Consider the following 12,742-nt stretch of genomic DNA (forward strand, 5'->3'; position numbering starts at 1 on the left):
CGCTCCGGCGGTAAGGTAAATGGCGATTCCGTGCACTGCTCTGGTTCGCCAGAAGTGGCTTATGCTGGCCACATGACCCGGAAGCTGTATGCCAGCTCCCTCAGCCAGTAAAGCGAGACGAGCGCTGCAACCCCAGAGTCGGTCACAACTGGACCTAACGGTCAGGGGTCCTTTACCTTTACCTTTATGTGGTATTTAGTCAGATGGTATTTGATCATGGAATACAGCTGCGTTTAGTATTTGACCACTTAATATGGTCCATTTTTAAAAAAATGTTTGCCAAACTGAAAGAGACCCACCATCACAAGAATGCCAAATTTTGGAAGTCAGAATTTCACTTTTAAATTCTGGAGTGGCAAAGCTTGAAAGGTGGGTGATTTTTTATTTTTGCAAAGATCGAATGCAGCTCTTAGGCACATTCTGTTGTGCAAGTTGAGAATGGTGTAGTATAGTTTCCGAGTCCCCCTCTCTCTGCTGGACTGTTTATAAGGTCCCTTTAATTCCTTTTGTGGCATCTTATTTGCCCTGTTCAGTGGGCTTGAGAAAAGAGGTGGGGGCTGCTGGAATATAGATCTTCAAGTTCCTTTGGCTGTCTAGTTGAATCCTCGTTGCTTTCAAAGTGCAAGATAGATGCTTTTGTCACCCAAATTAGACGGAATGGCAAGGGGCTCTTTGGAGTGCTGTAAAGATGTCTTTGTAAATCACCAAACACACTTTGGGCAAGTTTCCTGGCTGCTCTCCCCTTTACAGTAAGCATAAATCGCCTGCTATGGAAACCAGGATAAGGCAAGGGGGGGGGGGGCAAATCCCTGTTAAAAAGAGAATTCAGGTGGAAAGGGAAATTAGTTTTCTGGCTCATGTGAGGGATATTGAGTTTTTTCTTGGCTGTTGGCCTGGTCTCCAACACACTGAAACAAAGAACTTTAAGTGGCATTTGATGGTATTCTAATCAGCAAGCTTTGACGCTGGATTTATTTTGCTTTTGACTAGAGTGGAGTCTGGAAACGGAGGAGTTATAATTCAGTTGTAAAAAGCATGCACTTTATCCGAGGCTGATTCCTGGGTGACTCGGCTGACAGGGCTGGGAAAGACCTCTTTGCCCCTGAGATCCTCAGAGACTGCAGCAGTCAAGAGTTGACAATACTGAATATATAGACCAGGGTTTCCCAGACTTGGTTCTCCGGCTGTTTTTGGACTACAACTCCCATCATCCCTAGCTAGCAGGACCAGTGGTCCAGGATGATGGGAGTTGTAGTTCAAAAACAGCTGGAAACCCAAGCTTCAGAGATATTTAACTTGCAGAACTGGGATATTTTAGGGCATTCCCACTAATCTCTACTATCATAAAGCTTTGTGGGTCTTCAGCTGTGGCTCTTGCAAATACTGGTTAGATCAGCCTTTCTCAACCTGTGGGTCCCCAGATGTTGTTGAACTACAACTCCCATCACCCCTAGCTAGCAAGGCCAGAGCTCAGGGATGATGGGAGTTGTGGTCCAACAACATCTGGGGCCCCACAGGTTGAGAACCGCTGGGTTAGATGAACATGTGCATTTAGTGTACAAGATGTGGGGGATGGCTATATTCCCCTCCCCCCCCCCAAAAAAAGAAACAACCTCCTAGGATATTAATTCCTGAAACACCAATCTAGTAAATGAGATGAGAATTCGATTCATTGGCCAAATCATGGGAATGTTGATTTAAAAACTGGTGGATGCACAAGTTGCAGTGTTCAGGAAGCTCCCAAGAATTGGCTGTGAGAGCTCTGGTCTGTTTTAATGAAGTTGAACCCTCATTACCTATTAGCTGAGCGGCTGTGGTGTCAATGGCCGCCACAGCCAATACTGGGGACGGCAGCAGCTGAACAGCTTAGGAGAGGTCATGGAATCATAGAATCATAGAGAGGTGCTGCAGTGTAGGAAAGTGAGAGGACAGCAATAACCACTGTATTACGTAAAGGGTTGTGTGTTGTTGTTTTCTGCAGACCATCACTTGCTAGCTGTAAGCCGTTAATGGCCAGCACACGCAAAAAAATTGTGAAGGAATCAGAACCTACTATGATCACAAACAAATTAGCACATTTCTTTTGAATGCGATACAACAAAGCTCATGTGTTGTCTTGTTGCAGAACTGCTGTGCCAGTCTGACCCATACCTCTCTACCAGATAGATTTGTGAAGTGAGCTTTTTATAGCAAAACAGTTAAATTTGCATCAGCGTTTTTTCCCAAGCTTTCAGGTGCCAGCTGGCACAAGGCTCAGCGGCCTTGAATCATGCCTACAATGAGAATGAGGTGCAGAGCAGGTGCAGATGTCTCTCTTTTTTTTAAGCTCTCCAGTTTGCTGGGTGCTTTCCATTTTACACATCCGAAAGCAACCTGCTTGGCTAATGGCTCCCAGCTGGTTCATCTAGAACTCTTTTTCTTGGTTGCTGGAGATTTATGTCTCCTTCTCAGCTGCTGGGAGATGAAGCTGGTCTTTCAGAGGGTTAAAGACATGTCTCTAGTGCTTTGGGTGCTTAGCCTAAGTGGTGATTTATTTTCTGTGGGGTGTTTCAATTGCTGACGTTTCAAAGAGAATGTCCCAAACAGAATGATCAAAAGATTGCATTTTATTATTTTTTATTTGGATGCTAAAATGGTCTTTCTTCTTCCGAGGTAAATGGGACCACTTTTTATATTACATGCCTCTTAGAGTCTACTTCCCAATATTGTACACAGCTAAGCCATTTTGACCTAACCTTTCCACTTGGGTCCGAAGGATCCCATCACAATTTTCAAATAGCTGCCAATTTGAATGTGGAGTGTTTTTAGAACTATCACTCAGATGATTCTGCGTCAGTGTTTTAACTGAGGAATAAATTAACTAAACTGGCGTATTTCAAGGCCTACCAACTGTAAACAACGCTTGTTTGAAATAACGCAGTAGACACGTTGGCTAGTCAGATCTTTTATAGTGAAATGAGAAGCTACTTTTGTTCCTTGGGCACGTGGGGAAAAATAAGAGCTCTGATACGAATCATAATCAGCTGAACCATCCGTCACCCCCATAAAGCCTGCGATTTAGAAATATCTACCAAAACTAAAACACCCTGTCAAATGGCTGACCATAGGGGGGACTTGGATATTCCAAGACGTACATATAAATGGCGAGGAATAGCCCACCGACTGCCCTCTGAATGGCTCCCATGTCACCCAAAACAAGCATCCTGCTATGAGTGGCTTGTTGCCGGCAAGGGGCTTTCAAGCGAGCTGCAGGCAGATCTCAGCGAAGAGGAAGCCAAGGAGTCTTTTCCCAGAAGGGGCTGGGGGTGGAGGGGACAACAATGGCTACGACGAAGGCTTTGGGTTAGACAACAGAGAAGAAGAGGGTTGCCCTTCTGCTGCTACAGGTTTGTTTCTTTTTCTCCCGGAGGGAATGGGAGGGAGAACTGGCTTGGTGTTGGAACCTGGACGGTCTACAAGTTGGCGGACGGCGGGAGGAGGAGTCTTGGGCTTGGGCGCTTTCTTCTCTTTGGACTCGGGAGAAAGGGTCACCTCTGCAAGAAAGGAAAATGGCATTCGTCAGCAGTTCCGATGAGTAGGAAGCAGCCGCCGTTAGAACAGGAGTGGCGGCTGTAGGGTTAAGACTCCAGCTGCCATCAGCCCCAGCCAGGGAAGATGGGAGGAGAGTCCTGGTTCTAGCAGACGCCCAACAGAGACAACCTTAACAAAAGCACCCTGTTCAAGGAGAACCGCTTCACAAAGGGTCTTCCCGCTTGTGCAGCACCTAACTGCTGCGTCATGAAATATGCTCGTTCTTTGCCATGGGTGAATTGGGGTTTGTGTGTCAGCATTTCTGATGCATGAGCTTGGGCGTGACATCATCATTCACAATAAGCAGCACACTTCACTGCCACCTAACTGCTAATGCTGGATTTGGCCCGAGATGTGTTTAGTTTGATATTGGGGCTGGTCTGCCAACTCCTTGGCAGAAGTTCACAAGCACAGCACAGCAGGGATTACCGTATTTTTTGCTCTATAAGACTCACTTTTTCCCTCCTAAAAAGTAAGGGGGGATGTGTGTGCGTCTTATGGCGCGAGTGCAGGCTGCGCAGCTATCCCAGAAGCCAGAACAGCAAGAGAGATCACTGCTTTCGCTGCGCAGCGATCCCTCTTGCTGTTCTGGCTTCTGGGATTCAGATTTTTTCTTTTCTTGTTTTCCTTCTCCAAAAACTAGGTGCGTCTTATGGTCTGTTGCGTCTTATAGAGCGAAAAATACGGTATTTCCTTTCCCTGCCATTTGCCCCTTCTCTTTTTTGTATCCCTATAGCTTTGAGTCAGGGACATACTATGCAGAACCGCTCTGAAGGCTCAGGACTTGCTCCAAGGAATCCTACTGATAGCTGGCTTCGCTACTGGTCTCTTTAGGGCAGTGGTGGGGAACCTCAAGCCTGGGGACCAAATGCAGTCTTTGGGGTCTCCACCTGGCCCTTGGAACACCTCCCTAAGCCATGCCTCCTCTTCCCCCTTCTGCCACAACCCTTTCCCACTGTCCTTGAGTGCCTCTACATGGCTGGAATGTGCTTTGAACTGTGGCAATACCTCTGGAGATGTGTGTGCATTGGGGGTGAGGGGAGCAGTGAGCTAGAAACTTTGGTATGGTTGGCATGCAACCCACACCGAAGCAATTTAAGGCCTGCTTTTGAGCTCCACAAAGTTGCCCATTTGAGAATGTGACCTGATTGGGAAAAGGTTCCCCAGCCCTGCTTTAGAGCTTGAAAACAGCAGGGGGGTTCTGTGTCTGGATCACAGGTAGGTGAAACCGGCCCCCATGGGCTGTAAATGTGCTGTTTCCATCTTGGCCCAGTAGAGCTCATGGCCAAAGCTTTTCCTCCACTCTCACCTTTCCTGCCTTCCTGCTCACCATCCATCTCCGCAGCTGACGGAACCGGGGCAGCGGGCGGCAGCTGAGAAGCCGTGCTTCTGGATGAAAGTGCTCCCGGCGAAAGGCTGAGCGAATATCTTGGTGTGCCGTGTGCCTCTCTGGGGCTGGGAAAGGAAAGTTTGGTTCTCATGAACAAAAAAGCAAGCAAGCAAACAAGCAGAAGAAGAAAACCGATATGTGCTTTGCAACTCGGGCAACTTGCAGAATCGGGAAGCAGATCTTACAACACTCAAGTCTGCCTGAGATGTTTCACCCCTCTGACTTAGCAGTGCCACATGAGTGCCAGGGTGTGCTCAGAATAGTCTGTGCCAACCTAGTGCCTCCCCAGATGCTCTGGCCTACAACTCCCATGAGGCCCAACAAAGCACGTGGTTGCGGGGTTGATGGGAGTTGTAGTCCAAAGCAGCCGGAAAGCGCCAGGCACTCCATACTTAGATCAGCTGTGCATAATCAAGAGATATGCTCCCGCCAGCTGGGGAGCAGAGCAAGGGGATCCTGCTGTGGACTCCTTGGTTCACTTCTGCTTCACTGGCACCCCCAGATCTATTACCAGGGTGAGTGCCGAGGTTTCTTCTGCAGTCGAGCTGATGCCAGATGTAGAACTGCAAGCCTTGGTAAAGTCAAATGAGCAAGTGCCCTAGGCAGGGATACCTCAAAGCCGGTCCCTCCTTCCCACCATCACCCAGTTCACTGCCTGGAGCTCCTCCTTCCTTCCTGCATTTCCCATCATACTGAGCCAATGGAGATGGGTGAATCTTGCAATTTCCGTTTCTCTCAGGTTCTTAACATTTTCCAGTTGTAAGCTCAGCTCTCCAGGAATCCACACCAGTTTCAAATTTTTAAAAGATCAGAATTCTAGTGTTAATTTCTCCTAATGCACATGTTTGTGTATGGCATTTTGCCTAATAAAGCACATTTTTGCAAAGCAATGTTCCCTAATGTAGCACTTAATTTTGCATATTTTCACTAACATAACGCAAATTTTGAAACATGCCCGTGTTTCGACTTGTGTATTGCTTTGGAAAGTTTGAATGAGGTGTGCTCTTAAATGCAATCTAAATCCATTTCCCTCCCCATCCCTAGTACATGTACCGTGCAGGAGCAATGCAGCACCCATACGACAACGCACCCCTTGCTCTCTGCATCGGGAACACCAGGCTTGGAATTACCTTTGCTTTAGAAAATGCTGGAGGCTCCAAGATTTGGGGGGGGGGGGGAAGACCCACAATTCCCCAGGCAAGCCGCTCAGGCATGATAAAAATAGTTCACAAAACAACAACATCACACCTCTATTAACAAGCTTCACATCTTGGCATGCTTTTGCACAAACTTACCAGGACTGATTTTTTGTTTTACTTGCTCTTCAGTCCCAAGCAATGGAAGCATGAAATTGAAAACGAAGGGTGGATATATTGATTAGGAAAGGGGTGCAGGCTACTGCTGGGCTGACTCCCCAAAGGCACCTCCCCTCATCCTGCTAATATGCTTCGGACTGGCAGGTTGCAGGGAGCTCGGTGGTGCCTGGTTGGCCAGGAGGCAGGACTGGAGAGTCCATTCTTTGGACCCAGCATCGCTCTCCCTGCGTTCTCAGATGGGATGAGCCACCCTCTCTCCCGCTCCAATCAAAACTCACATGAAAAAGAAGAAGACAGGAAAGCTGAATATTCTGCATCCCTTTGGCCAGCTGTTGCACCACCTTAGGGTACAGATTTTCACTTGGTGGAGCACCAGTTCACACAGCAGTTGGGGTGTGCACACAAGCACACACTATGAATGAATGGATGTGAGTGCATGCACACGCACACACACACACACACACACACACACACACACACACACACACAGCAGCCTGCTTTCTTGCAAGCTTGGCTCACAGTTGATTTCTCACAAGCACAATTAAGGGTGCTAAGTGCAGGCGCTTGCAGAGTTAAAACACCTTAACATGAGGAAATGGAAAGGAAGGAAGGTTTTGTTTCCCCAGATACAAATGAATGCAGGAACCACCCGCATGAGGCAGGCTTCAGCCCGCTTCAGGATCTTTACAGCTGGCAAATTTAAACTGAGTAAAGAGGAGCCAGAAGGCAGAATGGGCCAGGGAAAGGAGCTGTCATGGAGATGTGGCGATCATCGGGGATTTCCCTGGGCACCCTTCCTGCCCTTAAGGCTAGTAACCAAGCCAAAAGAAGCCTGCCAGCTCTTCCAGGTGCCATTACATTAGCCTTGGTAAGGTTACACCATGCATTTATATTCAATTACAACTCAAGTCATGGGTTGCATCAGATGAAACAGGATACTGTCTGTGACAGCTCATTCCACACTAAGCCAGTTTCTGTGCCAAAGCCTTTTTTTATTTTTTGCTGCTCCAGACTGGCTGGGCTGCTCCTCTGAAAGGGGTTTCCACAGGGAAGAAATCAGTCCCTGATGAAACCAGAGGAGCCATTAGGATCCAGGCATGCACTCCAGGCAAGGTTGTATGGCAGAACCTGCCAGATGGGGAACCTGCCCACCTCGCCCCTTGTCAAAGAACACTTTTGCCCTTACCCACCTTCGGTCTGGGCTAGCTGGTGGGACACCACGATCTGGGCTGCTGTCTTTTCTGGGTGACAACCTGGAAACCTGAGATGGGGGTTCCAAAAACCGAGCATGTGATAAGCCGACTGCTGCGGAGGTGCCGTCAAAATAGCTGGAATGACACATAAGGAAGTATATGAGGACTTCTCTCTGGTATATGCATCGGAGAGAAAGTCAAGATTCGTTCCCTTCTTTCCAGTGTGATGACACCTTAGCATAACATCCCCAATTCACAATGTCAACCCCGGCCTCTCTTCCCTATGTTGTTCCAATGGTGTTGAATGATAATGGCTCTCAGGGTCTCCTACAACCCAGTGATTTTATAGGTGTTATACTGGATTCTACAGGGGGAAAAGACTGCTAAAGAGATCAAATAGTTTGGACATGTTTAGCCTGATAACAACAACAACAATTTATTATTTATACCCTGCACATCTGGCTGAGTTTCCCCAGCCACTCTGGGCAGCTTCCAATTGAGTGTTAAAAACAATACAGCATTAAATATTAAAAACTTCCCTAAACAAGGTTGCCTTCAGAATGTCTTTTAAAGATACGATAGCTGCTTATTTCCTTTGCATCTGAAGGGAGGGCGTTCCACAGGACAGGCACCACCACCGAGAAGGCCCTCTGCCTGGTTCCCTTTTGTTGGGAGAGCAGAGCATTGGGATTTACTAGATAATTTCATTTTCTGGAGGGGGCCTATGGAGGGGCTGCAGTATGGTATTCCCAGGACTTATCATGGGTGCTCTATGCCTCTCCAAGCTTTTCTGCAAGAGCAGTTTTCATCATTCCCATCAGTTGGGTAGCACAGCTATCTTCTTTCCAAACAGAAGTTTTTCTGAACCCTTACATAGGGCTCGTCCACATGGAAGGTAGCCCTCTGCTGCCTTGTGGGACATCCTCGGGAGAAGAAAAGGCTAAGGAGCAAACCCTACACAAATCCGGAGTGGAGTCCCTAAGACGGTTGGACGGTGCCTTGTACATCTCCTTCTGGCAACTGCTGCAGCCAAGCTGGTGCCAAACACCTCTCTCCGCCTTCCTTTAGACCACAACAGCAAGGCAAAGTAGGGGGTCTTGTCTGGGCAGCCCAGGACCTCCAGGCATACTGCCCAGGCTAGCGCCCCAGGGGGGTCACTTTGGTGCTGCTAACTTAGCAGTTTGACTTCGCCCTTGGAGGCACACTCCATTGTCTTTTGAGACAGACAGATGCCAACAACATCATGAATGGGGAACCTGTGACCCTCTGAATGCTGCTGGATTCCTCCTCCTTGATTACTGGTGATGTTGGCTGGGGCTGATGGGAGTCCAGCATCATCCAGGGGGGCTCAGCTTCCCCATCACTGCCCTGCATGGAGGCAAAACATTACAGGGCCATGGTGGTGACACAAACATCCTTCCAGAGGGTGACAAAAATGGATTTTAAATGTAAGAATATAATAATACAAGCCCAATGGATCAAGCCATTGGCCCATCAAAGAGGCCAACCAGATGTTTGTGGGAAGCATCTTTCCATAGGAGAAAGAAATAATTATTAGCAAATACATTAAGCTGACAAATAATGCTATTTCTATGGACAGTATGAACAGTGCTAAGGGACGCGGGTGGCGCTGTGGGTTAAACCACAAAGCCTAGGACTTGCCAATCAGAAGGCCGGCGGTTCAAATCCCCGCGACGGGGTGAGCTCCCGTAGCTCTGTCCCTGCTCCTGCCAACCTAGCAGTTCGAAAGCACCTCAAAGTGCAAGTAGATAAATAGGTACCGCTCCAGCGGGAAGGTAAACGGCGTTTCCGTGCGCTGCTCTGGTTCGCCAGAAGCGGCTTAGTCCTGCTGGCCACATGACCCGGAAGCTGTACACTGGCTCCCTCGGCCAATAAAGCGAGATGAGCACCATAACCCCAGAGTCGGCCACGACTGGACCTAATGGTCAGGGGTCCCTTTACCTATAGGCACGTCAGCAATTTACTATTCCAATTTCCCCAAAGGTGCCTTGGCTCAAATTATTTTAACTAAATTGCGTCAAACTGAGTTCTCTGCTTTGAAAAGGCACACTGGGGCCACGTTGTTGTAGTTGGGGCATTTGTTTATATCCCACCTTTCTCTACCGCAGCTGAGAAAACAAGCGAATGCTACGGTGTGCTCAGATTATATTAGCGACATGACTGAGCAGGTATGCAAGTACACCTGTACTCACACCTGGAAAATGCTGTCCCTTGCTCATGCCTGGAGCTAGAGGATTTCCCAAGGAGAAAAGGATATGGGAGAGAATGCAGAGGTCCGCTGGCACCGCACACAGAACAGATTCGCAGAAACCCCTGTGCTCTTTAGCAGGCAGATTATTTCCAGGCGGTCACAGGGGAGATGAATAGCTGTTTACCCAAAGACAACAGTTTGTGCTTCTCCATGGTGCTAGGCAAGTTAGTAAGCTTGTGTGGCTGTCCATAGGGAACGCTTTGCCGCTGCTGCAGCCACTCATACGAATGTACAAAGAGCCCTGGTAGATCAGGCCAAAGTTTCCCCCCAGCTCAGAGTCCGGCTTGCAGTAAGCAGCCAGGTGTCTCCAGGAAGTCCACAAGCAGGAAAGGATGCAAAGGCAATCGCCCTCTGCTGTTGCTGCTCCCCAGCAACTGATGCTTCTCTGAACATGGGAGATTCCAGGTAGTTGTCACAACCTATGTCCATTATTGACTCCATCAACCACCCATGAATTTGTCCAGTCCCCCTTTAAAGCCAGTTGGGCTACTTACTGGACGCCACAGGCAGAGAACTATTTTTAAGGAACCCATAAATTAACTACAGGCTGATTCCAACCACGTTTCCCTCCAAGTAAGTAAAGGTAAAGGGACCCCTGATCATTAGGTCCAGTCGTGAACGACTCTGGGGTTGCGGCGCTCATCTCGCTTTATTGGCCGAGGGAGCCGGCGTACAGCTTCCGGGTCATGTGGCCAGCATGACTAAGCCGCTTCTGGCGAACCAGAGCAGCGCACGGAAACGCCGTTTACCTTCCCGCCGGAGCGGTACCTATTTATCTATTTGCACTTTGACGTGTTTTCAAACTGCTAGGTTGGCAGGAGCAGGGACCGAGCAACGGGAGCTCACCCCGTCGCGGGGATTTGAACCGCCGACCTTCTGATCGGCAAGTTCTAGGCTCTGTGGTTTAACCCACAGCACCACCCGCATCCCCTTCCCTCCAAGTAGGCACACTCAAATTAATGGACCAAGAATAGTTATGTCTATCAGTGTCAATGGCCTACTCAAGAGTAGGTCTAACGCCAGAGGCAACACTATGCATGTCATATAATTACACATTTTATGGTTGTAGAAGCTGGAGGAGCATGACTGGCTGGCATGTTGGAAAATGCCTGTCCTACTGCTTGTGAGGACCATGTCCTCATTCCAAAGGGTGCCAATCACCTCCAGTAGGCTGGAATTGCCACCAGGCATGAAATTACTACAGTGGTATAGTACGGGGAATACTATTAATACTTGCTAACCAGCTTTGCTATCGTGGGGAGAGATCAAATGGTTTCAGCCTTTTGATCTATTCACAAATTCTGAGGCTCAGGGTGGCCTGAGGGCAAAGGAAAAGATGACACACACACACTCCCTTTGCACACACAAAAGCCAACAGGGTAGCAGTTGAATTTACGTCAATACTCCCAGCGAGAGGACAGCATCTTCCAGCACAGACTAGACCAGGCATAGGCAAACTCTGGCCCTCCAGGTGTTTGGGACTACAATTCCCATCATCCCTGACCACTGGTCCTATTAGCTAGGGATGATGGGAATTGTAGTCCCAAACATCTGGAGGGCCAGAGTTTGCCTATGTCTGGTCTAGACCACGCAGCACACAGCTCTACCTTCCAACAGAGGGGCCCCCAGGATCTAACCCCTGCCTAATGAAAGGCCAGCAGCACTGAAGCGGGTATCATCATTATCATTTGTTAAATTTACATCCCATAGGAACACAGGGTGGCCAATGCAAAACAGTTAAAATGGTACAATTAAAATCAAATGAACATGTGTTTTAAACATCAAAAAACAATCATATGACCACAAAGCTCGTAATATCAAAGTTGCCAGGAGCAGTATTTTTCAGTCATCAAATGCCTGGATAAACAGGAGCATTTTTGAGTTATTCCTGAATGTTAATAATGCGTGAGATTGAAGCACCTCCCCTAGGGAGGCCACGGGGAGCCACCACAGATAAGGCTCCACCACGGGTCAGAGCCAACCAGCCAGTGTCTCCCCTGTCTCCCCCACCAATCGTAGGGCCCGAGTTGCTTGATACTGGGAGAGACGCCCTTTTAGATACCTGGGTCCCAAGCCGTTTTGGCTTTGCATGCTACTACTCACACCTTGAATGGAGCTCAGAATGCAAACAGCTGCCCCCCTGAGCCAAATTTGCACCCACCCTGCGGAATCCAAACTGCTGCATTCGTTTAGGAGAAAACTGGCTGACTTGCAGCAAAAGTGCACGAGAGATGACAGCCATCCCTCTTCAAGGTGGCTGAGACCTTTTTACACGGCGTTTCTCAGATAGGTGTGCAAAATGTTTTTCACTTCCCACTTACGTTTGAAGTGGACATGACCCTGCAGAGACAGCCTTTTCTTTAGCCCATTAGCACCCTTACTAATCAAGTGACGTTAGATTCGGGTGCCCACAAGGGACAGGGAGAAGGAACTCAAACCTTGGTCTTGCAGAGAGCTCTCCATAAAGAAGGCAGCCCCTCTGTCTCTTGGCAACAGAGAGGCTGGATGGAGAATGCAAAGCCACTGAACTGCAGGAGCAAAGAACTATTTTCTGTGAAAGAGACCATTGTGTTCTAAATCAAAGCAGATGATTTTTCTTCCCTCCCCCCCACCCCCCAAGAGCTTAGCCAGGGAAAGGAGAAAGAGGGGAAAGGCAGAGATCTATTGAGGCTTTTTGCAATTACTTTTCAGAGAGACGGACTTCCTCTCTGACCCCCAACATTCACAGAGTGCTCCAGTCAACCAAAGTCTCAGGGAAAACAAATTCAAAGCAAGAGCAGCTTTTCTGAATAAGAGAGCTCATTCAAAGCTGGCTGTATTTCGCGCCTGCTAAGTTTTGCACCAAAAGGAAGCTAAATTTGGCAACAGGTGTAAATCAGGTTAATGGAACGGAAGGGCAAAGATGCTTTGCTGCCTGAGGCAGAGCAGCACATAGCGCCCCATGGCCACCACCAAGGTAAAGTGTAGAGTACGAAGGGCAGCTAAGTTATTTGGGCATCTG

The 12,742-nt window shown here is 48.4% G+C and overlaps 1 protein-coding gene across 2 annotated transcripts in view; it reads right to left on the reverse strand.

Moving 5' to 3' along the window:
- Positions 1 to 2,588: 2,588 nt before the first annotated feature.
- The window catches only part of LRGUK (leucine rich repeats and guanylate kinase domain containing), a 52,671-nt gene continuing 42,517 nt past the window's right edge, over positions 2,589 to 12,742 (reverse strand). Inside the window, exons 18-21 of one of the 2 annotated variants that reach the window (XM_083700151.1) lie at positions 7,467 to 7,604; positions 6,256 to 6,282; positions 4,901 to 5,025; positions 2,589 to 3,533 (exon numbers count right to left, since the gene is read on the reverse strand). In XM_083700151.1, the coding sequence (XP_083556277.1) occupies positions 3,325 to 3,533; positions 4,901 to 5,025; positions 6,256 to 6,282; positions 7,467 to 7,604 (499 nt within the window). In that variant the 3' untranslated portion in view covers positions 2,589 to 3,324. The remainder of the gene's footprint in view (positions 3,534 to 4,900; positions 5,026 to 6,255; positions 6,283 to 7,466; positions 7,605 to 12,742) is intronic. The other variant, XM_083700152.1, reaches the window with a different exon arrangement.

Source organism: Podarcis gaigeae, assembly GCF_964106915.1.
Source record: "Podarcis gaigeae genome assembly, chromosome: 10".
NCBI classification, from domain to species: domain Eukaryota; kingdom Metazoa; phylum Chordata; class Lepidosauria; order Squamata; family Lacertidae; genus Podarcis; species Podarcis gaigeae.